Genomic DNA, 26,459 nt, shown 5'->3' with positions numbered 1-26,459 from the left:
GCCTTGACCATCAAACCGGCTCCGTTTACTGCGGTCAACACAGCAGCCCACGGCAGCTCCCGCGGGACCTGACACGGGGCTGGGGTAACCCACTGCTGCAAAACCTAAATGGGGAGGCTAAAGAACACCTTCAAAAATTCTCACCGGCCTCTGTGCCTTTTGTCTGATTCCCCTGCATTAGATCGCAGAGGGAGGAGAAGCCAACTCGCGTCTCATCGATGCACTCCCAGTCATTTCGGCTGACGAGGATTGCAGCGTACTTTTTATAGTACTTTCCTTCAATTTAATCCAATTTTTAAAAGGGAGCTGCTTATTTTAAAAACAGCTTTGGAATGATTTCAAGCGTTTCTCCTCGGTTCCGTATGGCTTTTAGATTTGCAATCCGTTTCTATTTAATTTGGCAAATGCAAAATAAACATACCGCAAGAGCGGACTTCCCCAGAGTAATTTTTATACCTGACTTGTGTAGAGAAATGTATTTGGAAGGCGGCGCTGGGGCTCACGTTTCTTTTTATTTAGATCTGTATTTATGAAGCTAAGCCTATTGATAATAGCCTTCCTGTATACCAGCCAATAAACCAGTTCCTTATGTGGTATTAATTTTGTTAGTAATGATATGGCCCTCATAGGAATCTGATAAGGGTTCGTCCATCGCACATTAACACATCCGAAGTTAGTCGGGTTGGGAAATCACAAACAATGTTACAGGAGGAAATGCGGGAAGGGAAAAAACCTCGAAGGGCTTCTATAGGCTGGGAGATCTCCCCCTGTCACCGCATCCCACGGGCCGGTCAGAAGGAAACCGCGATGTGATGCTCGCCCCACCACGCTGGAAAAATCAGGCGCCTTTCCACAGAGATTTTATGGGTGTTTCAAAGTTGTAGCATCCCCTGCCTGCCCTGGTGCTTCCCGGGGGCGCGGAGGGACGCTGGGGAGGGCCCCGCGGGAAGGGACTCTGCCCTCCTGCCGCAAGGAGGGATTCCTCCAGAGGAATGTCACGCTGTGGAAAAAAAGCTTTTCCCCGTGGCGGGCAAATATTGCGAGACAAGACCACGTGGGGCCTGACAGATCCGTGGGGCGAGGGGGAAGAAGCGCTCCCTGGGGGTTTCGAAGGCCGAGGGTAGGGGCCGGGGAATTCGGGGCGCCGCGCCTGCTCCGGCACACCCCTCCCCGCAGGCAGCGGCCCCAGCACCGCCGCCGGTGCCCTCCCGGCCACGGCAGCCGCTGCTCGGCAGGGGCTCTCGTCCCGGCCGGTGATGACGCCCGGTCGGCGGCCGCTCTCACCCGCCCGACCTGCTGGAAGCGGAAAGCGGCCGATGGCCGCTTCTCCAGGCGGCGTGCGGGAGAGAGGAGCGAGTGATGCTCCTCAGGGATGGGCAGCGGGAACTGGGCAGCCTCAGGCTCCCCTTGAACTAAAGTGCCCTTATTCCGCGGGCCAGGCAGTGAGGCGACTTCAAAATGGCATAAGCAAGAGATGATGGAAGTGAAAGCAAGCCATCATTAAGCATTTAATTACGAAATCTATCTGTCTCTCTGCCTGCGTCCCTGCCTGTCTGCTCTCTGTCTGCTACCTCCGCCACAATTACATATCGACTGGACCGGGCTGTCTAGTATCTCGGTATTTATCTAGCTACTCTTATTTCTATTATTTAGTGCATTGCTTAACGGAGACGATGCTTTTGAAGAGGCGAAAGTGAAAAGACCCAAATGGAGCGGGAGGGAGGGGAGATATAAAAATGATCGTCCAAATATAAACACATCAATAAACACGGTGCGCAGCATCCTGCGAGGATCCATTTGAACTGCTCGCGTCTGGATTCTTTCTGTGACATATGTCTGGCTTTATATTTTAAATGGTAATCAGACCTCAGTAAGAATCCAGCGTTAACTAAAGCATTAGAAGCTGCAACCGCACAATCAATCCTCCCAGAGTGGCATTGCTCCCTAAGAGATTCCTCAGCGCAGCGGCGAGCATTTTATCTCCAGGAAAATTAAGCCCAGCCTGGCGTCGTGGCGGTGATGTTAGGCTGCAAGCAGCCCCCTTCCTCGGTAGTTTAACGCGGGAGGCACCAGGCCCCTTTACGGTTTCCAATGATCCGTGATAAACAATAACACGTCTTTTATTTCTTAAAAAAACGAGACAATCAAATAAAATGAGCAGAGGCTGAGCATAAAACACCGGGCGAGCCGTGGCTTTATTAATTTCGTGTGACACATAGGCTGCGGAGGGAGGTGAGCAGGCATTGCTGCTGGAAAGCCCAACCACGGGGAGAGAGGAGCGATAGTAAAAGCTTCATCTGGACACGGCTTCAGCCTAGGTATAATAAACATCAGGACCGCCGGGCTATTTTATAGCGGTGTGTGTGATAAGAGGGGAGAAAACTTGGAGCCAGTACCAGCACAGCCCTCTCTTTCCCCTTCCCCTTCCCCTTCCCCTTCCCCTTCCCCTTCCCCTTCCCCTTCCCCTTCCCCTTCCCCTTCCCGGGAGCGTGGCTCCCGCCTGGGCGCAGGCGCTCGCCCATATGGTGGAAGTGCGCGCGCCCGTGTGTATGGAAATCCATATTACACATTAATATACATCTATCTTCCAAATTCAGAGGTCGACCTGAGAGCAGCTCTGTGCATACGAAACCAGACGGGGAGGGGTTGCTGGGGAGGCCCGGGCTTCCATTGGCTGCGGGCGCCTGCCGTGGTGCGGGGGTATCTCTCATCATATTCAGCATGTTTTGCACAAGAAATGTCAGCCAGAAAGGGCTATCTGCTCCCTTCGCCAAATTATTCCACAACAATGTCATGCTCCGAGAGCCCGGCTGCAAACTCTTTTTTGGTAGACTCCCTGATCAGCTCGGGCAGAGGGGAAGCGGCGGGAGCAGGAGGCGGAGGCGGAGGAGGAGGCGGCTACTATCCCAACAGTGGTATCTACCTGCCACAGGCGTCCGATCTGTCCTACGGGCTGCAAAGCTGCGGACTTTTCCCCGTTCTGGGCAAACGCAATGAAGGTACTTCTCAAAGCATGGTCCCCAACTCGCACTCCTACGTGTCAGGGATGGAAGTGTGGCTAGATCCTCCCCGGTCCTGTCGCATGGAAGAGCCGGAGAGCCAGCAGGCCACCTCGTGCTCCTTCGCTACAAGCATTAAGGAGGAGAGCTCCTACTGCCTCTATGACTCAGAGAAATGCCCCAAGGGCTCGGCCGCCACAGACCTCGCTCCCTTTCCCCGGCTGAGTGCCGAGGTCAGCCCAACCAGCGGCGGCGGCGGGGTCCCCGTCCCGGGCTACTTCCGCCTCTCCCAGGCTTATGGCACTTCCAAGAACTACGGCGCGGGGCCAGCCGGGGCTGCCCCCTTCCCTCCGCAGCCCCCCGGCCGCTTCCAGACGCCTCCATCTTTGCCTCCCGTCCCGGAGCCGGGGAGGAAGGAGGATGAGGAGCGCTCTCCAAGCCCCTTGGCGTGCGTCTCCCAGAGGGAGGACGAGACTCAGGCTTCATCTTCCACCGCAGAGGAGCTCTCTCCAGCTCCATCAGAGAGCAGCAAAGCTTCTCCAGAGAAAGAGCCTGTAGGTAAGCGAATGATGATGGTGATGGTGGTAGTGATGATTAAAGAGAGAAAAAAAAAAGAAAGAAAGTAAGAAAAATAGTCGTTGAGGATCATAGTGGCATTGAAATGCGAAAGGAGGATCCCAGCTGCCCCGCGGGGCTGCCAAGAAGCGCTGCTCAGACTGACCTTCTGAACTTTGTAATATTCGGGCATGGGGTTGCCGTAAAAATTAATGTCCATCCTATAGTTTAAAACCCTTAGAGCCTCCGCTATGGGCAACTTTAGCCTGCATGCTGCTAAAACATATAGAAAAACAAGATCAATCTCTCCCCCGTGATGTGAAGGTGCCTACCAGATAACAGAGATGTTTGTAAAGCATCCAAAATAAGCAATAGGCAGTGCCAATAAATAAACCTATTAACGCGGTAAGTTATATTTTACGATCCAGAATGCTTTTCGGAATAACAACCGCGCTGAAATGTGCCATCTATGAGCTGCTATCAAATTAGACTGATGAATGCACGGCGAATATCCTTCAGCATCTACACTAGATAACAGAGCTGTTATTTATACTTTTCCTTATTTATTTCCCTTTCGCGTCCCCATGGCAAAAAAATAACTCCCCTTCCCCGGACGGCAGACTTAGCAGGAGCTTCTCTACGTCCGCCTTTCGGACGCCCTTTTATTCCTTTCAGGCGACCCGTTGGAAAGTAGCATTTAAAGAAAAGGAAAAAAAAAAAAAAAAAAAAAAAAGAAGGGTCAGCGAAAAACTATTAGAGAGCCAACCCCAAACCACTAACCACTCTGAGCCATTAAGGGATTGGTGTTACCTCTTTCCCAGTCAGTTCCACTGTTAGAAATCACCTCAAAACGTTTTTATTGTTGTTATGACCGCATTTTTTCTTTCCCGAAATGGTTGGAAATGAGAAGGCCATGGCGAAGCTCTCCGGAAAGGCAGGGGCTGAAGGCAGGGAGGCTCCGGCTCCCCAGCTCACCTTGTTTTCCACCTCCGTAGCACGCTTACAAAATCCGGATCCGGAGGCTTTGTTTTTTTGGAAGCAGGTGCCTGGGGGGAAGGAAATAAGACTGAAGGCCCTTCAGCAACTGCCCCCAGTACCAAAGGGCTCGGAATGGCCGACAGGGAGAGGGTAGGAGCTCGTTTTGGAGGGTCGGAGATAAACTACAATCCGGGGCACGCTGCCCCTCCAGAGGCTGTCCGGAGGTTTTTGAGCAGTGCCAGTTCTTACCCGGACATATCCAAAACCTTTGGGAAACCGTTCTGAAGCTCTCGGTTCCCTCAAGGACACCCCACATTCCAATTCTCCGCAGCTGGCGGAGCGAGCCCGTCGCACACACAGACACAGGCACACGCACAGATGCTCCTTCCTTCTCCCCCACAGCTCTTTGCCTCCTACCCGATGGTAACGTCCATTTTTTACTTTCTCAAAACTAGGCAATTCAAAAGGAGAAAATGCAGCAAACTGGCTCACGGCAAAAAGTGGCAGAAAGAAAAGATGCCCCTATACCAAGCATCAAACTCTCGAGCTGGAAAAGGAGTTTCTATTCAATATGTACCTGACTCGTGAGCGTCGCCTAGAGATCAGCCGCACAGTCCACCTCACAGACAGACAAGTTAAAATCTGGTTTCAGAACCGCAGAATGAAACTGAAGAAAATGAACAGAGAGAATAGGATTCGGGAGCTCACAGCCAACTTTAATTTCTCTTGATGAACCTATAAACACATCTTTATGGTTTAAAGAGCCAGTATCATTTTCCTAGGCTGTATTCATCCGCACCTGTATGGATTAACGATTTTAGGCGCTCTCAATATGTCCTTAACCTCTTAAGAGCTACTTTGGGGGGTGGGCGGACTAAAGTCACGCTAAAGCACAAAATGCCGTGTGTGAACCTCCCGTCTTCCTTCAGCCTTTCCCGGGGCCAATTTGTTTCCTCTAAGCTTTGAAACACAAAAATACCATTTCAGGAGCTGCAAATATGCTTCTCCCTATCTGTCTCTCTGAAAAGTAAACAATCCTAGTTAAAGGTGCATTCATTTAAAATATAAGTGCTGTAACTTGGACTGTACGTAGCTGCACAATGAAGAATTTAAGCGTTGCCATATTTCTATATATTGGGAGCTTTCCCCTTCTCTGTTTGCCTTTTCTCCCCCTCCCCCTTTTTTCCTTCGAAAAGCGGGACTTAAAATAATGAAATGCAGGCATCCTTTAAAAGGGTTTCACGGGAACGGGTGTTAGGAATTATTTTTCTTTTTTTTTTTTTTTACACTTTACCTTAAAAGCCAATATTACAGCTTTAAATTTGGCCAGGAAAATGAAATATCTTCTCTTTAAAGGTATAAAAGATTTCGTTTTACTCATGGACTAAATTATTACACTTACCTCTGAATTTCTCTCGCTGGTTGTAGATATTTACTTAATGTAGTTTTGCTTAAATATGTGAATTTGGTGATTTTCTTTTGTGTCTATATATAACGTTACCATTGGTAACGCATGACAAGCACACAGAAATTCCCCCTTGAAAAGAAAATAGTCACTTTTTTCCTCACTAATTTCACTGAAAGTATATATCCTGAACATCAGATGGACTTTCTGAGCCAGAGTCTGAGATTGCGAGGGAGAATATGTTCATCTTCCTTTATACTGTGAAGTTACATTCATTAAAGGGTCAAACATATAGGTCAAAAAATTAAAAAAAAAGATTAAAAAAAAAAGAGAAAGAAGGGGAAAAGCTATAAATACAGATATGGATAAATGTCTATTATTATTAAAATGCCGATACTGTTTTAAGCAAATGCATTCTATCGTTATTATAAATGTTAGTTCTAGCTATATCTAGTTCTTACCTTAAATCGGAATAAATTAATATTGTAATGCTGCTGTGCGTGAAAAAGACGATGTTTATGTTCTCATAGAAGAATAAAAAAACCGTGGAATGAATCCTTTTAATTTTACCTCTTTTTGTGACTGTTTATCCTCAGGTTCTACTTTATGTCTTCGAGAACTTTTACAACAGGAATAGTTGCCTAAACCCCCTGCAATTACTTTAGGAATCTATTTAAATATTACCTAGACGGTCGTAATTTGTCTGGGCCATATAGCGATGGTGCTCTAAGGTTTGTCGGCTTTTGTTCAGTTTTATGACTTGCTAGTATATCTGGATTGTTGCTGTCTTGAACGAGTGGTTTCAGTTGACTGAGGAACTGCATAGACTGAGGAAGCAAATTACTATTTCTTGAGGGTAGGGAAACGATATATTTCTCCTCTTTTTTTTCCTTTTTTTTTTTTTTTCCTTTTTGTTAATCGAACACCTACAAGTGTGCGGAGATCTTTAACTCCAGAGGACGTTGACAAAATTCTAGCTTTATCTCAGGGCTGAGAAGAAATCGTAAAGGTGAGATCATGGGAGGGGGGGAGACCCCAGCCTCGCCTCCCTGCCAGCGGGCCCCTCCAGACAAGGCTATTCCCTACCTGGCTGCATGGGGAAGAGCTTATTTCACACAGGCTGCCTTCCTTTTTTTTTTTTTTTTTTTTTTTTTTTTTGCATCCTCTCTTCCTTGCTGCATGTTTAGCTAACAGGGTCTTTGCACAAAGGGAACCCAAAAAGAAGGCTGGAAGAAAACAGACAGCTAATGCTTCCTTGCAAGGGTATATGTATGCCGGGAGGAGGGGGGGGACAGACTTTGAACCCGGGCTGGCTTCTTGGGAGCCGTTAGCTTTTCGTGATGTAACATTGTCGTGCACGGCCCTTTTTTCCCCGATTACATCTGCATGGAAAAGCGAAAGCTGCCCGCGCGCGTGTGTGTGGGTGGTTGTTATTATATTTTACTCTTGTTTTCATTAACCCACCCGAGGCTGGCCGGGGGGCGCGGAGGGGCGCCGGCGGGGTGGGCGGGAGGGCGAGAGGCATGTTTTAGTCACGTTTCTGGTTTTATTTTCGTAGCGGGATCCTTGCGTTAAGGACCACGGCAATGGGGAAAGTAATAATTAGCGCCTGAGAACTGCTCTGTGGTTTAGGTAGTTTCATGTTGTTGGGGCTCCACCTTTCTCTCTACAGCACGAAACTGCCTTAATTACTTCAGTTGATATCATCACCAGGTATGCTTGGTGCGAGGGTCCTTTCTACCCGAAGAAATCTTAGCGCTGAAATGAACTGTAGGCGTCAAGTCCCAATGCCATTGTTTCCCATCTGCAGCGGAGCCTCCTTTGATTCCTCAGATAAACACGGCAGCCGAGGGGGGAAGCTTGACAAGTTCTTCAAGGTTAGCTAGCTCCTAAGCGAGTCCCTGCCTGCTTGCGGGTTTTTAATATATCTCGTTGGCTGCATTCAAGGTCAGGTGCGTTTTTGCATTCCGCTCGGCGTGGGTCGAGCTCGGGGGGCCGGGGGGAGGTGGGTGGCTGTTTTATTTTTCAATCTGGATTTATTAAAAACCGAGATACCTGAAAGCGTGCCTGGGGGAGGGGGTGGGGAGAGATCAAATCTACCTGCCCCACTCCAGGCGTCATCAAAAACTGGGGCCCGGAGCGCAGCGCCCGCGGCCGGCTGGACACACCGGCGGCGGGGGTGCCCGGCCCTGCCGGCGGCTCTCGGCCCCCGCGCTGGAGAGGCCGGCGCTGCCGGAGCCTGGCGCACGGCTCGGCCGGCTCCGCGCCTCCGCCGTCGGGCCCGCTACCCCGGGGCTGCCCCGCGGCCCGCAAGGCCTCGGTTACGATCACGATTGCAGTGCGGGCTCTCCGCGGCGGCGGAACGGGCAACAGCGACCTCTCCGGGCCCGCTGCCGTCGCCGCCACCGCCGCCTTTTGTGTTCGCAGCGCGACCGCGGGCAATGGGCGGGCTCCCCCCGGGCCCTCCGCCAGCAGCCAGCGCCGCCGCGGCCGCGGAGCGGGGCACCCTTCGCGGAGGAAAGGAGGGCGGGGAAAAGGACAGAAAACTCATTCGTTGCTCGTTTATTTCTATTTATTTTTTAGCGGTCGTGATTATGTTTGCCTTAAAAAAATAGCAATAGTAAAACCTAAGAACTTTTTCGAAACTTCAGGCTGGGCTGCAGGAGCTCAGATGAGTTTGGATAGCGGATTTCAGCCATACTCAGAAAAGCAGTCGTCCCCGACCGGGGCAGGAGCAGAGCTCTGCATTGCAGTCAAATTTAAGTGCTTGTGTTTGCCTCTCCACACAAGGTCTGACGAGCTATCTGCAGCGTCTGTGTACATTTCGGAGAGTGTATTTACAGTTCTGTGTTTGTGTGTGCCTGTATGGCGTCTTTTGCCTCTGCCCTTTTGATTCCCAGTTGAATCGCCTCATCCTGATTTTGGACTGCTTCCTCCAAATTCTGAATCATTTTTTCTCTTCACTGTGCCAAAACCCCTCCGTGGCTTCGTACCACCACTGGTTCCGTGAGAGAGGTCTGCAGTGGCAGGAAACCCTGGGAAAGGCGATCCTGAACTTCCCGTTCAGGCGAGATCGCCAACGCCCGCGAATTCCTGCCCCGCGCCCGCGTACGCTGAGCGCCTCCGTGGTGCACGGCTAATGAAGCAGCGCTTGAAGCTGCCCCCCCTGCTTAAAAACCGACGGGATCCTTCCTGATGCAGCCTCCTGGTGCTGGAGTTAGCGGAATAGGAGCTCTGCTCGTTCGGTTGTGTTGGGATAGAGGACAGGGAGTACTTTTATTCGGACATGATCGCTCCAGCGCTGCTTCGTTCCTGGGAATTCTGGTTTCATATAGCATTTTAATGTCAATGGCTGTTTCTGCCCTGTTTGGGGTCTTTTGCCCCCGATGGTGGAAGTCACCAAAACCTTAAGTAATTTGCAAAGTAAATTGATGAAGCGAAATCGCCTACGTGGCTCGTATGAAAAATGTACTTTTGGTGAAAATGGACCTAAAACGGCGATAAAAGACTCGAATATCCCAGCGTAATTATCAGCAACGTGATCGCGTGAAAAATATCTAATTATTTGCTGTATTTCTCCTCTTACTTTCTGTACAACCTCTCCTGCCTCTTGGATGTTGGCAGCGAACAAATGCGGAATTTTACAGGGGAAATAAAAACGCAGTCACGTTCTTTTAAGCGCTATTGTTATTGTTATTCATTTGCTATTAGTTTTGGTGACGAACCAAAAAAATAAAACCCGCTGCTGAAGTTGAGAACCCAAATTCGAATATAAACATCCAGGACTCCTGCAGCTAAGATTATTTTTTCTGAATGGAAAAAGGAAGTTCTACAATCACATTTCACCACAGCTGACTCTTAATAATAAATACAAATGACGTGGAGTTCCGTCTTTCCAGGAAAGAAATACAATTATTTTTTTCTATTACGGAGTGTCTATACAATGGGAAAAAAAAAAAAAAAAAGACGGAGAGCTTTATTTGCATTTTTAAAATTGTTAGAAAATAACGGGCCCCTTGTTTATTGAGATCTTGAACTGTTCCACGATTTTCGAACTCTAATGGGGGATAATAGTTTCATTATGAGCCTTTGTAATTTTGAATGTGGGAGACAGCGGTGTTAAAATAGGCCCTCTGTAAGATTTCGGATTAAACTGTTGAGAAGACATGAAAAGAAAAAGAAAGAAGGAGAACGAGAGAGAGAGAGGGAGAGAGACAGCCCACATAGCGATGTAAAACTAATTAAAACCACACTTTCGTATGCACAATATTTACACGCGATTCTAATCATTACTCAGTCGTCCCTGCCATTTGCTGGGCTCTATTTTCAATACAAGATATTTCGAGTAAATTGAGCCTCTCACGGAGATTTTTTTGTGCCCTCTGCATCTTAGTGACCGCGCTCCTTCGCCAGCCACGGGGATAAACAGCGTGAATGTCCGCCAGGGAGAAACCAGGGAGTCGCAGGCACATGTTTGCCAAGAGCTCAGCCACTACTTTAATTCCTAACACTGGACTTGGATCTGGCCGCCTCTTACTTTCCCCCGCGCACCCTCCCCTCCTTCTGCGGAGGATTGTAACCCTCCGCTCGGCTTCCGATGCCGCTAGCGTGTGTCCTGCAGTCACAGGAGGTGCCAGCAAATAAATAACTATATTTGCACATAAATTTGATTCACCAGAATGCCGGACGGCCGGCTGCGAACGCCCCTTTGATAGCCGCCTGGAGAAGCAGGGTGCCTTTCGGCAGAGGGGAGACGGGGCATTTTCTCCCCTTTCCCCCCGCTGCTTCCCTGCATAGTTGAAGAATTAATTGTGGTGATAAATACCGCCGCCCGGCTCTGCCCGCACTCCTTCCCTCCCGGCCAGGACGGCGGATCTCTCCGGCCACCGCCGCACCGCCGCCCAGCCCCGGCTCCTCTCCCCGGCCTGGGGAATGGGGTCCCCGGTCCAAGGGCAGGGGCGGCGGGGAGGACGAGGAGGGTGTTTCGGTCACTGCCACACCGTGCCCGGCGGGGTGGGGTGGTGAAGTGCAGTTTGGTGCGGGCCGGGCTAAATACCGAGCCAGCGCCTGCCCCTGTCCTTCTCCGGCCGGGCGGGGAGGGCCGGCTCTGCGCCGGGGTTTCGGAAAGGGGATACGTTGAATTTGACTTTCCGCTGCCAGCTCTGAGCCGAACGGAACGGTATTATTTACAGTGGGTTCCCAAACTAAACACAATAGTATAATTTAACCTTTCCAAGCACTCGTAAATTTTTACTGCTGTGAAACACAGCGATGCAAATGAGCGCGCTCATAGTTACTGACTTAATAACAACCCCGTGGCTCCCGAAACAATAACTCCTTATGAAATATAATAAATGTATATTTAAATACAGTATACCGCAACTACTATTTTGCTCTTTTTATTGCTTCGGTTATTGTATCGTTTTATGTGAAGGTCTCCGATCACAAGGGTGGCGGGATTTTTTTCCGCGGAGAACACGACCCACTGATGGGATGATTAATTTTGATATAAAATAGTCCGCTTAAACGAAAAAAAAAAAAAGAAAAGAAAAAGAGAGAGAGGGGAGAGAGAGAGGAAGAGAGAGAGAAAGAGGGGAGGGGGGCTGTAATACGGAATCTGATCTTTTAATCTCAGTTGGCCGCAATTAAAACAAACCCCGCCGTATAACTCAAATATCCCTTTGCATAAAAACATATGGCCTCGCTATAAAAATTATGGCTGGAAAACACTGACCCATTAATAGCCCGCGGACTGATTTATACTTTATTGTTCTGCTCCCCCGCCACGTGACAGGCGCAGCCAATGGGCGCCTGCGCTGCCCTCAACTTATTACTGACTCTACTTCTCCGCCAGCACCAAGTTGTTACGTGAAACCCGCAGCCCCGAACCGCGGCGGGTCCGCCGCCGCCCGCCCGCCCGCCATGTCGGCTCCCGGGACCCTCAGCAATTACTACGTGGACTCCTTCCTGGTGCCGGAGGGGGACGAGCTGGCGGCGCCCCGCTACGCCCCCGCCCCGCTGGGGCCGCCGCCGCGGCCGGCGGCGCTGGCCGAGCACCCCGAGCTGGCCCCCTGCAGCTTCCAGCCCAAGGCGCCCGTCTTCGGCCCCCCCTGGAGCCCCGCGCACCCCGCCGGCGCCAGCGGCGTCCCCGCCGTCTACCACCCCTACGCGCACCACCAGGCGCCCGTGGCACCGCCCGACGGCAGGTACATGCGTTCGTGGCTTGAGCCTGTGCCGGGCTCCTTGTCTTTCCCCGGGTTACCTACCAGCAGGCATTACGGCATTAAACCTGAACCGCTGGCGGCCAGGAGGGCTGACTGTACCACGTTTGACACTCACACTTTGTCTCTCTCTGATTATGCTTGTGGTTCTCCTCCAGTTGATAGGGATAAGCAAAACCACGAAGGCGCATTCTCTGAAAGCAATGGAGAAAGTGAGGCAAACGGAGAGAAACCGCAGATCGATCCAAGTAAGTGGGACGGCGAGGGTAATGGACTTCAGGGCTCTGCGCCGGCCGCGGGGAGGTGTCGAGGCACTGGGGCTAATTACGCGGCCGAGCACCGGCCGCTGCCGCCGCCGCTGCGCCAGCCCGCCGGGGTCTGCCATCTGCAGAAGCCAGCGCTGCCTTTCTCAGGCTCGAACGGGATCTAGGACGGCTCTGGCTTTCCTGGGTGAAAGGAAAACAAAAACCCACCCTACAACTGCAACTTAAAAAAACATAAAAAAAAAAAAAAAAGAAAAGGAAAAAAAAAGAGGGAGAGAGAAATGCAATAGCCGCCCATCCTCACTCCTGCCACCCCAGCAAACTCAGCAGGACGTGCTCACATCCTCCTGCCTCGCCGCGCTCCCAGGCGTGGGCAGACGCCGGGGAGAGGGGTGCCTAGAAAGCACTGGATGTGAATCAGATCTTTTTTGAGACGGCTCTCAGGACGGGGCGGCTATTGCTGGGCTGAGAACAGAAACCTCGCCGTTGACTTGGTTCCTCCCCTCCCCCTTTCTCCTCGGTGGAAAACCCCGGGCTGGATGCTCCCAGGACTACAAGACTGGTGGCAAAGCGCCTCGGGATTACTATCGCGATTAACGCCGTGCGAATAAGGGTCCTAAGAGGGCGAGGGTTTAATTATGCCAGCTGTAGATTAACTCGCCAGCTCCCTGGGTTTTGCCAGGGATGACACAGGAGAAGGTAGAGATTAAAAAGACAAACAATTTCGATGACATGTTGATCTGGCTGGTTACTCCCCGGGCTGGCAGCTTGAGGTGCGGGGAGGCCAGGAAGGAGGGAGGGAGTTAGAGAGTGAGGAAGAGAGAGGAGGAGAAAGTATTTAAAAATTGTATTCTCTCCAAACAATAAAAAGGGCGAGGGGAGGCGGGGGCAACGGGGCTTTGCCGCGTGTGGTTGCGTGTGACCTCCCCATGTGTCTGTATTTTGGAGTCCATTGTGCCTCACGAGCTTCTGTGCCTGGGGAAATGAGAGCCACGTCCCAAACACGAACACCGGGACACCTGATGGGCTCTTTCTGCGTGGATTTCTCTCCCAGCCCCCTCCCTCCACCTCCCACCCTCCCCCTCAGCCTGAACTTCTGTTGTTTTCGTTGTAGATAATCCAGCTGCAAACTGGCTCCACGCAAGGTCCACCAGGAAAAAGCGATGCCCTTACACCAAGCATCAGACCCTGGAACTGGAGAAGGAGTTTCTGTTCAATATGTATCTCACTAGGGACCGTAGATACGAGGTGGCCAGACTCCTCAATTTAACAGAGAGACAAGTGAAAATTTGGTTTCAGAACAGGAGGATGAAAATGAAGAAAATCAACAAAGATCGAGCCAAGGACGAATGATGGCGACACGTGGGTTAAAATGAAAATGCGTAAAGTAAAAGAAAAAAAAAAGAAAAAAGTTGAAACAAACAAACAAATAAAAAATCATCCCCTCGAGCCCTGCCATGCAATGCGTCTGGGTCCAGGCCTCATTTTTCCCTTGGCAAATTCTGATTATGATTGTACAATGATAGTCACAGAGGCCAGATTGCCAGGAGAGGTACAGTAAGACTTTTAATTTTCTAATAGGAAAGAAAAAGGGGGCATTAGCACGAAAAGGCTGTCTAACTGGCTTGTATAAATCTACCTGTTTCTTCACTTATGGAAAGAAAAAAAAAAAAAAGAAAAAACTACCTTTTCATAATGCACAACTATTTACGGACTGTATAGTTTAGTCTACGTAGTTAATTTTATTCGCTTTTTTGCGTGGCAGAGAGATCTCTGCTCTAATACTTGAACACTGTGTTTTATTGTGGTAATTATGTTTGTGACTCAATTTATGTGCTTGGGTGCTGTACCGGATGTAATGGTGTAAGCTAGAATTCAATTTGAACTCAGGTTGTTTATTATAAAAATTGCATAGAGTATAGCTCTGTAGTGTATTAAGTCTTTTCTGTATAATTAGACAGTTAACCTTTGATTGTAAAATATATATATTATATATATCCCAATGCAAAATAAAATAAAAAAAAAGGTAGAAAAAACCGTTCGTTCGGGATGTCTGGGAATTACGGTTCTCAAAATATGAAGCAAGTAATATTAGTATGCACAGTTGATACATATATAGTACTGTCTTTGTCGGTTGTATATATAATCTATATATTAAAAAAAAGTAAATAAACAGACTAGCTTAAATATTGTTTTTGCACCAGTGAGCAGTTAGCAGATTTCGGAGCTATACGTATATGTGAAAAAGGTAACTACCTATGGTTTATGTTTGAATTTTAATCGAATGATTTGATGGTTATTGTAATGAAGGTTAATTTTATTGATAATAAATTATACATTATAAAAACCTACATTTGGTTATTGTAAATTTGTATCGATTTAAAAAAAAAAATCTGGGAAGTTATGTTAATGCAGAACGTACACTGTCTATTTTGAAACAGTTACCTCATGGCCTACTGACCAAATCGTTGTGTTGAAATGATATTTAACTTTTTGCCAAATAAAATATATTGATTCTTTTATATTTTGTGATGTTTTAAGATTATTGAGGAGAGATTCTTCCAGCAGATGTGGCGGGGCTAGGGCAGCTGCAGAGGCGAGGGGTGGTATTATTTTCGAGCCAAGGCAAACCCACGGTTTTATAAACGCAGCCCCCAGGTGATGGAAATTTGGTCTTATTTTTATCCGAAATGGACAGATTCAGGTCCTAAATCCCATAGCTTCTCTGAGGATAGGGATTTCTTCCCCCCTTCGGGGCGTGATTTGGTAAGCTGGTGCTTAGCAGTGCGCGGAGGGAGCCCCTTGGATGGCAGCGGGGCACGGTGCCGAGCGAACGCCGTTTTAATAAAATTCGCCGCCGAGGCGGGGGAACTAGGACCAAACCAAAATGTCCGACGTTCTTCAGCGCGGACAATAATGTAAATCTGCTCAGACAGCGACATTTAAACTGAGATTGTTAATTAGCCTCCACCAGAAATGTCCAGCACTAAGTGTGCTTCCACAATCCCGGTGAGAAGGCTCGCCTTACCAGGGCGTTCATTTCAAATTCCCTGCTAGAGATAATTGCCCATGCAAAATATGTTATTTCAAACATCATCCACTTTTTTCCTTCCCGTGCCTTCATTTTTGTAATTTTTCCCCCCTTTTAAATGTCCCGTGGCAAATAAATACAACCCGTTGCGTTTTACTAGTGCCTCAGATTATATATGTATTTATAGATAGATATAGAATCAGATAAAATTTTACTGACAATTATGGTAGAATTTATGGTGTCAATTTTAATCGCTGATTTAGCCGAAGGAAAGCGGTGGGCTGGCCACAGTCTACAGCAGAGAACACGAAATTGTATTTATTTTTAAAAAGAGAAGGATGATTTCTTTGGAGTGGAAGATTTCCATACATCCCCTCCCCATTTCATCTACCCCTCCCCCGCCGCCCCAAGCCAAACCAAGCTCAGCAACAAAAGAAAATAGCAAAGTCTATGAGCTTGCTGAAATTTACCCTTGTTTTGGGCGGACATCTTACTGCTCACGGTGGATATCCTCCATAACATGAATCGCAGCACAGTTCTACACCACACAGACCCTTGCTTGCAAATATGGCGAATAACAATAAAATTCTTCTTGTTTTATGAAGGTACCTTTACACATATATACATATATATATATATACACATATATATATATGTGTGTGTGTGTGTGTATATGTATTGAAAGCAAAATAGGACGGAACACGCTTATGGTCTTGGCAGAAGTTGTTGTTAGGAAAATTCAGAGCCATACTACGGTGCAATAAAAGAAAATGACTGCTGTAACCGTTTATGGGGTGTAAAACGCTGCAGGGCTGAAGACAAAACTTAGGGAGTCGGCAAGAAGTTTACAGATGTGCAGAACTGCGGGAGAAAAAAAATGCTTTCGACTTCACCTTAAAAAAAATAAAAGGAAATAAATCCGAGGTAAGATTTGATGAGTTCTAATTAGCAAAAGGGAGCCCGTTCTGGCGTGCACACACACAAAAAAACCCCTAATTGATCCCCGAGCCAGTATTTGGGGATGCTGGGACGCCCTCTGTTGTTGCAGACAGAGGCAACTTCAAAGAATCAGCATTAAGAGTGTGTAATAAATGACGGGTCTGCAAACTGTCTGGAATTCGGCTCTTAATGAGTTTACAACTGTCCAGCCACAATTAAGATTTTCTACAAAAGCCTTTTCATTTGTTTTGTCTGGCTGTTTTAGATAAAGCGGGAGAGCGGAAATAACAACCTTTTATTGGCCTTCCCGTGCTTAAATCCAGGCTGGGAGGTGGACATTTATCTTGCCGCGGGCTGGCGGGCCGGGGCGCGGGCCCCGCCGGGCCGGGCCGGGCGGCGGCGGCGCGGCAGTGGCGGCCGATCGGCGGCAGGTGGCGCTGTGAGCCCGCGAAACGGAGCCCGGCCGCCCTCCGCCATCAAGCGCTCGGCCGCCTCCCGACAGCTCCTAAAATGTCGACTTTATGGGAGCATAACCGGGCTTGGGAGCGCTGAGGTGGTTTTGACAAAGGCCGATGGGTTTGAGGGTGCTTTTTGCCCCCCTTTATCCCCGAGATTTTTCCCGCCTTGTCCCGCCGAGCGGGCGCCGTCAGGGTGGCGTTTGCCGCCTGGCCACGCTCAGGGCACTCGTGGAGAAAGTGAAGCTTGATCTGCACCAAGGACATACTGTGCATTTTTAATTCTCAAAATACCGAGACATTTCCTATTATGTGGTAGAGACGGATTGAGCCCTGGCACCCAACTGCCAGCTCCTTCTTTTCTCCCTTGCCCCAAACCTTTGCCTCTTCTCTGCTTAAGCTTCGAGCCTGCAAACAGGGTATCCTGATTTCCCGAAGGGCTGGTGTGAAATGAAATATTGGGAGAAAGGGGGAATTGAAGGGTTCGGGCAGGATGTAAGAGGGTCTCCCCGGCTCAGCCTGGGAGGAGAGCGCCCGAAGATCTTCACCCTTGGAGCTCTGGGGCCAACCGATGGATTTTCCAATGCCCTTGTCCGCTCCGCGCGGCTGAGACAGCCGTGCGGGGAACCGGCAGTGCTGCAAAAATCTAGTTTGAAAATTATTTACCGGCCGGTGAAATTCTTCAACAGCTGTCTTTGATACAAATAAAAAGCCCTGCTTGTGTCCGAAGCAATTTCAGCTCTGTGGGACCCGTTGTGATTATATTACACAGATGTGAGAAGGCTGATGCTCTGCAAACTTGACATGTCTCTCAAAGTCATTCCTAACTTGTTCTCGCCGTCTATTTTGTTTCCTCAAATAGTTTTCTCTTTTTTTTTCCTTTTTTAAATTTTCTTTTATTTTTTTCCCTTTTTTTTTTTTTTTTTTTTTGCCGCTTTGCTTTTGTTGGCTCCCGCGTCTTAAGAATGAGGCTTAGTGTGGAGTTGTGGAATATTTTCAGATGGCAATTGCCAAAAAAGACGGGGGAAAAAAGTAATTGGAAGGAAAATAAATGCAGGAGGAAAGGAAGCATAAAATATGGGCTGAAGTATAAACGTTGTATTTCGTAAGTTTACGCCAGACAACTAAACAAATCCCTGCATAGTCCTCTGTAACAGAGCTACTTTCTCTGCATCTTACTTACATTTCCTTAAATCAAAGCCATTCTCTTTATATCGAAATTCAGCACTGGGAATGTAGTGAGCTAGTTTTTTTTTCCCGCACTGATTCAAAGATTTAATACTTTCTAGGGATAAGGATCAACAGCCACTCCCTGCTTTCTAACAAGAGCCTTCCTATCAAATGTTTGTCTACAATGGCATTGCTAAACTTATTATGAGTAATTATTTTTTTCCTTGGGCAGTAAAATTATATTGAAATTAAAAAGTGTTTATGCATCGTCATACTAAGTAATAACTTGGCACAGCATGTTCCATTATAATCGTGGATAAATTATGGCGAGAACAGATTCCAAACCAGCAAAATCTTCTCTACTATGAACCACATCAAGATACTGCTTAGTACACAAGCCATAATCATGTAGTGCTCCCAGGTCGCTTATAACTTACGAGCACCGTTTTATCACTACATTTTACTTCCCGGAAAGCTCAGTGCCAAAGAGGGGTAGTCCAGACCTTACAAGGAAAAAAAAATACAATTAATCCATCCTAGAGGATTATTTTTTAAAGCGTGCGAGAATATTACCATGACCAAAATCTTGAAATCTGCGCCTGTTCACCCTTTCTCGATTGGAAAAAAATAAATTCAAATGCAAAGAGGATTTACAGGCACGATAATCTAGCCTGATCCTGTAAGCGACAAAACGGGAGATTTCAGAGGGTGTTTCAGAAGCAGCGTTATGCCCAACTCGCAGAGGGTGGGGGGAGTCAACAAGGTGGCAGGGACCCATGTCTAGGGGTCCTTCTAGCATTTATTCAGTGAAGGCTTTTTGATAAATCTAAACGGCTGGCAGGGAAAAATAAGCTGCAAGCAAAATACATTTTAAAAAACCGTGGCGGCGACAAACACACGTAAGCAAAGAAAAATACATAAACGTGCAAATTGTAGAGAATCAGAGAGCTCGAAATGCAACCAACCACCCAGACAATCTATTTAGTCCTACGCTATCCATATTTAAGTCTAGACATTGGTTATATTTGCTGTTTCTTTTTTCTTGCATCTTGGTATGTTGTCACCAGAGGAGCAATTTATTGGTCTAATGCCATCTACTTCAGCCTCTTTGATCTTCTTGGTCGTCGTTTTGTTTGCATCGCATTCGTTTAAGTTCTTGGGCCTCTATTCCCTTCCAGCAGCCTCTTCTGCCGGCATGCTCCCGCACCGCGATTGCGACCGCAGGGATATTGTCTAATATTGGTGAATTGGAAGAAATAGCCGAAGGGGCTCTTTCGGCGGCTTCTCCCTTAATGCCTGCGAATAATAACTGCGTTTTCACATACTTAACACTTGGCAAGCATTTACATACATACACCACATCTGCATGCTCCGAAGCACCAGTATCTCAGGGATCTGCTGATTTCAAGAATTGACTTGCTTCTGTCAGTAACCTGTGCTCATGGGGCTGCAATAACCACGCATAAAGGGTGCCAAAGGGTGCGCGGGTGGGTGTTGGAGGTGTGCAGGGGGGGATAGGGTGCTCCACGTTTACAAAACACAAAGTTTAGGGTCCGTGCGAAATATCGGCAAGAACAATTTTAACTGGTGAGAAAGTCTTTGTACACGGGGCACCAAACTATAATTGAAAGGAGAATTTCCGGGGCAATTCCATTGTGCTTCTTCCAGTTTATGATGTGCAATACAGGCAGGCAGTAAAAGCTGTCTTTACTAGGACTCCCTGTCTGAGGGAAGGAAACTCATTTTACGATCCGTTTAAAGGAAGGGCACGGAGCAGCATCCTCAATGGAGAGCCATTCGCATTGTTGGGGATCCCAGTGTTTAGAAAAGCAGCAACTCTCCCCGTCATGCGAGCGTACCGCTGCCGCCTAACGCTCTGGACTGCAAGGTATGTAGGGCGGAAAGGTAACTCGGGCAGGAAAGAGGCGGCGGCGATTTGAAGCCATTTGCAGGCGATTTCTTCAACTCTAGAGTTTCGGTTTATTCTGTATTTTCTTCCTGAGACATTCAGAAAGTTGAGCCCTCAATTTTTTTTTTAGTTTTTTTTTTTTTGGCCATTATTCATAGTGGGTCCTAGGGGGTTTTTGTGCGTCCTGTTGTTGGGTGGGAGTTTTTTGTTTAGTTGGACGTCGTTGTTTGTTTGGGGGTTTGGGGTTTTTTGGAGTGTTTTTTCAGTGTTTTCCCTCCTTTATTTTCCCGGGGAGGGCAACTGTGATTTTCGCCCCCCCTCGGGGAATGGCTGCTGGGAAGCGCCTTGATTTCCGCGGCTCGGCAGCCCCTGGGGGCCGGCGGGGGTGCCCTGGCACACCCTGTGCAGGGTGGCCGCCTGCTTCTTACCATTACAACGCGCAAACAACGCGGGGTGAGGGGGGGGGGCGGAGAGGAGCCACCTCCTTTAAACCTGGCGCACACAGATAACTCCACGCGTACACATTTAACGCTTTAAAACCTGATTTCTCCCAGCGCCCCGCGGTCCGTCAGCGCCCGGGCGGGGCGCGGTGTCCCCGGGGCCGGGCGGGCGGCGGCTGAGGGCGCTGGCGGGCGGGCGGCCCCGGCCCGTCCATGGCCGGGCACCGTCGGGCCCCGGCCGGCACCACCTGTGAGGCGGGCGGGGATTGGTGGGCGGCGTCACATGACCGGTCACGTGCTGCGGGCAGCTCGGTCCAAAAGAAAATGGGGTTTGGTGTAAATCTGGGGGTGTAATGTTATCATATATCACGCTACCTCGTAAAACCGACACTGAAGCCTGCCGGACAACAAATCACAGGTCAAAATTATGAGCTCTTCGTATTATGTGAATGCGCTTTTTAGCAAATATACGGCGGGGGCTTCTCTTTTCCAAAATGCGGAGCCTACTTCTTGCTCCTTTGCAAGCAACTCCCAGAGAAGCGGCTATGGACCAGGCGCGGGTGCCTTCGCCTCCTCCATGCCCGGCTTGTACAATGTGAACAGTACCATATATCAAAGCCCGTTCTCTTCCGGATACAGCCTGGGCTCTGATGCCTACAACCTGCATTGTTCCTCTTTTGATCAGAACATTCCCGTCCTCTGCAATGAGCTAACCAAACCCAGCTGTGAGAAAGCGGAGGAAAGCAACCTGCACAACCAGGCTGAGCCTAATTTCCGGATATACCCCTGGATGAGGTCTTCAGGTAGGGGCGAGCGGAGAGGGCTCGGAGCCGTGGCAGCCAGGCAAAGCGTGTCGCCAGGATTACTGTCAGCACAGCCTTTATGGTTTTAATTATAGCCGAGGCGCCATTGCGTAGAAAGCCCGTGGCATTGTATGTAAATGAGTATCATAAAACTTTTTATTGCCCAATTAATGGGTTCTAGCCTCGTAAATTTATTTAACTCCATTTGCTATGGAATTTTTAGCATTGAGTTGATTTGCGCTGTTTGCTATGAAAAAGCGGAGAGCTGGCTGCGGGCTCCCGGGGCCCCCACGGATTAAGCGTCTCCCCTACCCTCTTGTCGAAGTTGGGAAAAAAAAAATCCCGCTCGCTGGGCGAGGCGGAGGGGACAGAGGCGTTCGGGAGCGAGGGACGGCGTGTCGAGGACTTTGCCAGCTCGCGTTGCCGAGACGTGCCACTCTCGTCCCCCCTGCCCTTTCCACGGAGATAAGAATCTATAGAAATGTACTAAACAGGAAAACGGCGGGGGGAGGGGGCACTGGGGCACGAGTGTGTGTGTGAAAAAGGAGAGCTCTCTTCTGGAGCTAAATGCTATGTATTGTTTACGATCCAGGCGGGATGGGTGGGGGGAGCCCACGACATTAAAATAAAATAAATACAGCCCAGCCTTCCAGCTTTTTATTTCCCCTTGCGAAACGTGAAAGTCTGGAAGGTTTTAGGGAAATACATCGCCTGGGGGAAAAGTTCCTCCTCCCAAAAGCAATTTCCTCCCCCACCTCCTCTCCTGAACGCTTTCTCTTCACTTTTTCTAGGTCTCGAGCAACTTAATTTTTGCCCTGCCTGAGCAGGGCAGGTCGTGTGGCTGAAATGTCTTTGTTAGGGCAAAGTGGGGGGGCGGGTGGAAGTCGAAGAAGGGGATCGTTCACTCTGGCTCGGCCACTTTTCTGCTTGTATGCTTGTTTATTTATTTAATTATTTATTTTTTTATTAAAAATATCAATAAGAAAAATAAAAAGAGAAAACTTTCCACTTCTCTTCTTGTCTAACTCCTGGCCGTGTGTGTGCCTGTTTTCAGGTCCAGATAGGAAGCGAGGGCGCCAGACCTACACCCGCTACCAGACCCTGGAGCTGGAGAAGGAATTCCACTTCAATCGTTATCTGACTCGGCGGCGAAGGATAGAGATCGCCCATGCCCTCTGCCTGACGGAGAGGCAGATCAAAATCTGGTTCCAAAACCGGAGGATGAAGTGGAAGAAGGAGCACAAGGAGGAGAGCTCCAGCACCCCGGCTCCCAATGAGCCCACGTCAGCAGCAGCCTCTGTCGAGAAAGTGGAAGAGGACGAAGAGGAGGAAGACTAAGGAGTCCCACTCGAGGAAGTGATCTTTTAGAATAGTGTGTGCACATGACAGTTGGAAAAGCTCCCTTTAAAGGAGAAAGGAAAAAAAAAAGAGAGACTTTTTATTAAAAAAGAAATCAGTTCCCTTTAATGATCATCTTGAAAGCAAGCATTTGCAAACATGAAAACATTTCTTGGGCTGGTCTTCCAGCCTTCTCTCCACTCTCCCATACTCCCCAAACCTGCCCTATGCCGAACCTTTCGGTAATATCTCCTAAGAGCATCTTACAATCAGCTTGGTTTTTTTTAAATCTCCATTAACCCAAACCTGGGTGGGCTTCTTCAGGGGACATTTCAGTGGGAGAACTGCTGCTTGCACAGATAGTAAACCGTGACCTTCCGAAGTAACTACCTGACTCCATAGTCCCAATCATGTGTAAGGGGAAAAGTGCATTAGGCTGACATTAAGAAAAACTACCTAATTTTGAATAAGTAGCTCTGCACTTCTCTTTTTGTTTTCTTTTTTTTTAATTGTTGTTAGAAAAGTATCTTAAGTAACAGCTACACTAACAAAAGGTTAAACAGCAAATAAGGGGGGGAAAATGTTCCACAAACCACTACAATCTACAGCAATTATTTGTACTACCTATTTTCCAGACTACCTACCTATATATCTTGCTCTGCCTACCTATCTTCGAAAGTATACTGTATTTTAGTAGTCAAAAGGATGTTACAAGATTACTGATGTGAATCGCGAAATGCTTTTAGACATGTAAGTGTAGTCGTTCAAAAAGCACGCATCAATAGCTTTGGTATAGAATTTGGTACCGAAAAGGCTGAATATATTTAAATTTAAAATAATATATTTATTCCAAAGCAATTATAAATGAAAACCATATGCTGCAATATATCTTTGTTCTCGATTCTTTGCTATTTCGAGAGAGGAAGCAAACACACGCCAATATTGTACAAAGCGGTTTAATATCTCCCGTTGGCTTCTACCTTCAGCTGCTTCTGCTAAAGGCCGTTTTCTTATTCTACATTGATCTTACTTAATATAGCGGAAAGTGTTCTTTGAAAAGTGAATTTAAATGATCATGTAACCACCTTTAAAAAAAAAAAATCCACAAACTATTTGTCCTGATTATCTGAACGTGTTAATATGTAATACCATGAATTTTCCTACAATAGCAGATATTGTAATTTTTTTGTCATTTATATTCGTCTTGAACCTCATTTGTAAGATCATGTCATAAATTGGGAAGTATGTAATTAATTTGGAAACTTTGTAGCATGATGTATTGTTAAGAACTCTGTATAAATCCGTCTTGAAGGTTTGACTAAAGTTTATTCACAAATTGTATGTTACAATGTGTTTCGGTGTGTTCGTTGTGAACATTTGGATATGCCGTGTAAGTATTGGAAGTGGGAAAAAAAATGTCTGTGAACTCTCTTTGGAAGTGATACCGTGTTCAACTATCTCCCACGATAAATGTGTTTTATGTTACACAGAAAATAAATATGCTTGTTGACAATGAAATGTGTTTCTTTATTAAGGAACCAGTTCGAGGGAAACAACAAAAAATATATTACATAGACTAATAAAGAAATTAGACCACTAAACATTTTTTTTTCGGTAATCAGAAAGGGAAAAAAAAAAAACCACCAAGGTGATGAATTGATAGGAATCAGTCAATATCTCTATCTCGACTTTGTGATTTTTTTCCTCTAGCGTTGTTGATTAATAAAGCGGAAAGCCTTCTTTATGGGAGAGCTTCCTTCCACCGTGTTCCCGTGTCCTCTTGCAGTCATTACCCCAGTCCAGACGATCGGCGATCAAGTCGAAATCTCATGCAGTGAAAGAATATTTTGTAATGAACAGAAAGTGAAAGACGAAACTTCCAAGTGTAAATGATCTGATGGGGTACATGTGTGGTTTGTGTGTGCGGCTTTCGGGGGCCAGGGGGCATCACGGTAGCACGAAAATGGGGCAAAACTGCCCCGCTTTAGAAAACGTCTTATTTTTGCCTGGTACCACGTAATATCAATGAGATCTAATATTACCCCCCCACCACCACCTTTTTTTTTCCTAATTAAAAGAAAAAAAAATCGAACCTGAAAAGTCCTTTTATTCGGCCGGGTAAATACAGGTAAGACCTGGAGTATTATTTGCGCTGAAGTTCCCTTTTCTCTACTACACTCCGTTCCTGGTCAACGCACTAATTGTTATTTTAATAAAATTAGTACAAAGTCTAGGTCTTTTAAAAAACTCCAGGGCTGCCTCTGTGGTAAGATGGCGCCTCTCTAAGACCTGCCTCTTCTTAGTGATGAGGAAAAGGCCATAAATCCGTTGTTGTTTATGAAAATTTACAACTTTGCAATACAACTTTATGAGTTGTTCGGTTTTTCCATTGGTCGTTGTCGGTCATGTGGATGGTAACCGTGAACATGAACTTTTTTATAATTTCCCTTGCGAGAATAGAGCCGCATTCTTTTGCTGAGCTCTGTCCTGCTTCGGATCTCTCTGGCTTTCAATCCCCATTTCATTTGTTCTTTGTAAGGCAATAGTGAACAAAGTGTGCTGAGGTTCGGCATAAGCAGCCGCCTAGAACACAGATCCGGGATGGCAATTTCCAGTTCCCCCGCTGGAAGGTGTGGCATATTGGATTCAAAGCACTGGCGTGGCAGATTTTCAACTTGCAACCTGGCTAATTTCCTGCTTCTTCTGGCACCAAAAGGAGGGCGATTCGTCTCCTGTGCAGCCAAAGCGACAGCTGTCAAAGTCGCAGGGGCTCCTGTGAGCCAGAACCTAAAAGGTGAGAAATGTATATGACACTACTGTAAGCAGGGAAAAATGGTTTAATACGTTTAAATATTAGACATGTGCAATTAAACCAAATGGAAATGTTACCGGCCAAAAATAGAGATGGCTGCAGCTCAGCTGATTTTAACTTAGGCAGTGCATGCAAAAATATGCCTAAATAAAATGTTTGTTTTATGTGATTTAGCAAGGAAGCGGCGGATTTATTTTTTTTTTCACGAAGTTGATTTCTTTTTGCCTTAGGCAGGGGTATATTGTGACGTTCAGGTTATTTTCTAATAATTCAGTTTTACAGCATCAGTGGAGGGGATTTTTTTTTCCCAGCACGGGGGGAAAAAAAGTGATATCCCCAAACATTTTTTAATATTAATTCGCAGTATTAACTCATTAGCTTAAATTTCATTTGCGGTTGAAGAAATTTAGATGTGATTTATTTTTTTACTATTTCAAAAAAAAAAAAAAAAAAAAAAGGAAAACAACAACCAAACAGCACAATGTCTCCTAGCTTCTCTGCCATGTCCGGGAGGTTATTTCTAGACGGGGGGAAACGGCGCGAATGTGGCTTAGATTTTCTTTATCAGATCGAGCGCTGCCTGCATAAATCCCTTGCCCCGCCGTGGGTCCGCTGCCGGCGGCTCGCGGCGTGGGCGGCTTGCGCGCCTCGGGTGCGCGGAGCGGGCTTTGCGGCGGCTGAACCCATTTCAGCGCCGGAGACGGAGCTTTCCCCCCCCTTTCTCTCCTTGTTGTGACTGTTACGGTGCGGCGCTGGGGCGGGGGAGCGGCGGCCGGCGGGCCGGTGCCCCGCGGTGTGCGCCGGCGGGGGGCAGCGAGGACCCGGGGACGGCGCCCCCGGGCTCCCCCGCCGCTGCCGCCCGGCTCCGCTCCCGCCTCCTCACGGCGAAAGAGCGGCTCGGAAGGCTTTAAACGGCGGCCCCGGCTCCGGCTGTGCCGCCGGGCTGATAAAGCTCTGGATTTGCATTGCATTGCGGTATCCGCCGGACTGGAGCTGCAGTGAGCGCCGGATTATTTATTGCGGTGGCGGGTGCTCAGTGCTGCCACGGCGTGGCGGGACGGCGGAGGCGGGCGCCGAGCGGAGCGGCCCCCGCAGCCCCTGGAACAGCAGCGCTGGCAGCCTGCGCTGCTCGGGGGAGCCC

The 26,459-nt window shown here is 47.9% G+C and overlaps 3 protein-coding genes across 3 annotated transcripts; all 3 read left to right on the top strand.

The window, feature by feature from the left end:
- Positions 1-2,737: 2,737 nt before the first annotated feature.
- Positions 2,738-5,262, top strand: HOXA10 (homeobox A10). Its single transcript, XM_054637116.2, has 2 exons — positions 2,738-3,557; positions 4,988-5,262. Exons 1-2 carry the CDS (start codon positions 2,738-2,740, stop codon positions 5,260-5,262), a joined length of 1,095 nt encoding a protein of 364 aa, XP_054493091.1.
- Positions 5,263-11,859: 6,597 nt separating this feature from the next.
- Positions 11,860-13,774, top strand: HOXA9 (homeobox A9). Its single transcript, XM_054636588.1, has 2 exons — positions 11,860-12,406; positions 13,536-13,774. The coding sequence occupies exons 1-2, from the start codon at positions 11,860-11,862 to the stop codon at positions 13,772-13,774; spliced, it is 786 nt and encodes a 261-aa protein (XP_054492563.1).
- Positions 13,775-20,792: 7,018 nt separating this feature from the next.
- HOXA7 (homeobox A7) lies at positions 20,793-22,720 on the top strand. The gene is made up of 2 exons (XM_054633793.2): positions 20,793-21,168; positions 22,223-22,720. The coding sequence occupies exons 1-2, from the start codon at positions 20,793-20,795 to the stop codon at positions 22,504-22,506; spliced, it is 660 nt and encodes a 219-aa protein (XP_054489768.1). The 3' UTR covers positions 22,507-22,720.
- The last annotated feature ends 3,739 nt before the right edge of the window (positions 22,721-26,459 follow it).

This window comes from Agelaius phoeniceus, chromosome 1 (genome assembly GCF_051311805.1).
Source record: "Agelaius phoeniceus isolate bAgePho1 chromosome 1, bAgePho1.hap1, whole genome shotgun sequence".
Classification (NCBI taxonomy): Eukaryota; Metazoa; Chordata; class Aves; order Passeriformes; family Icteridae; genus Agelaius; species Agelaius phoeniceus.
Note: the sequence above shows the minus strand (reverse complement) of the source record. Positions and strands in the feature narration are given on the sequence as shown.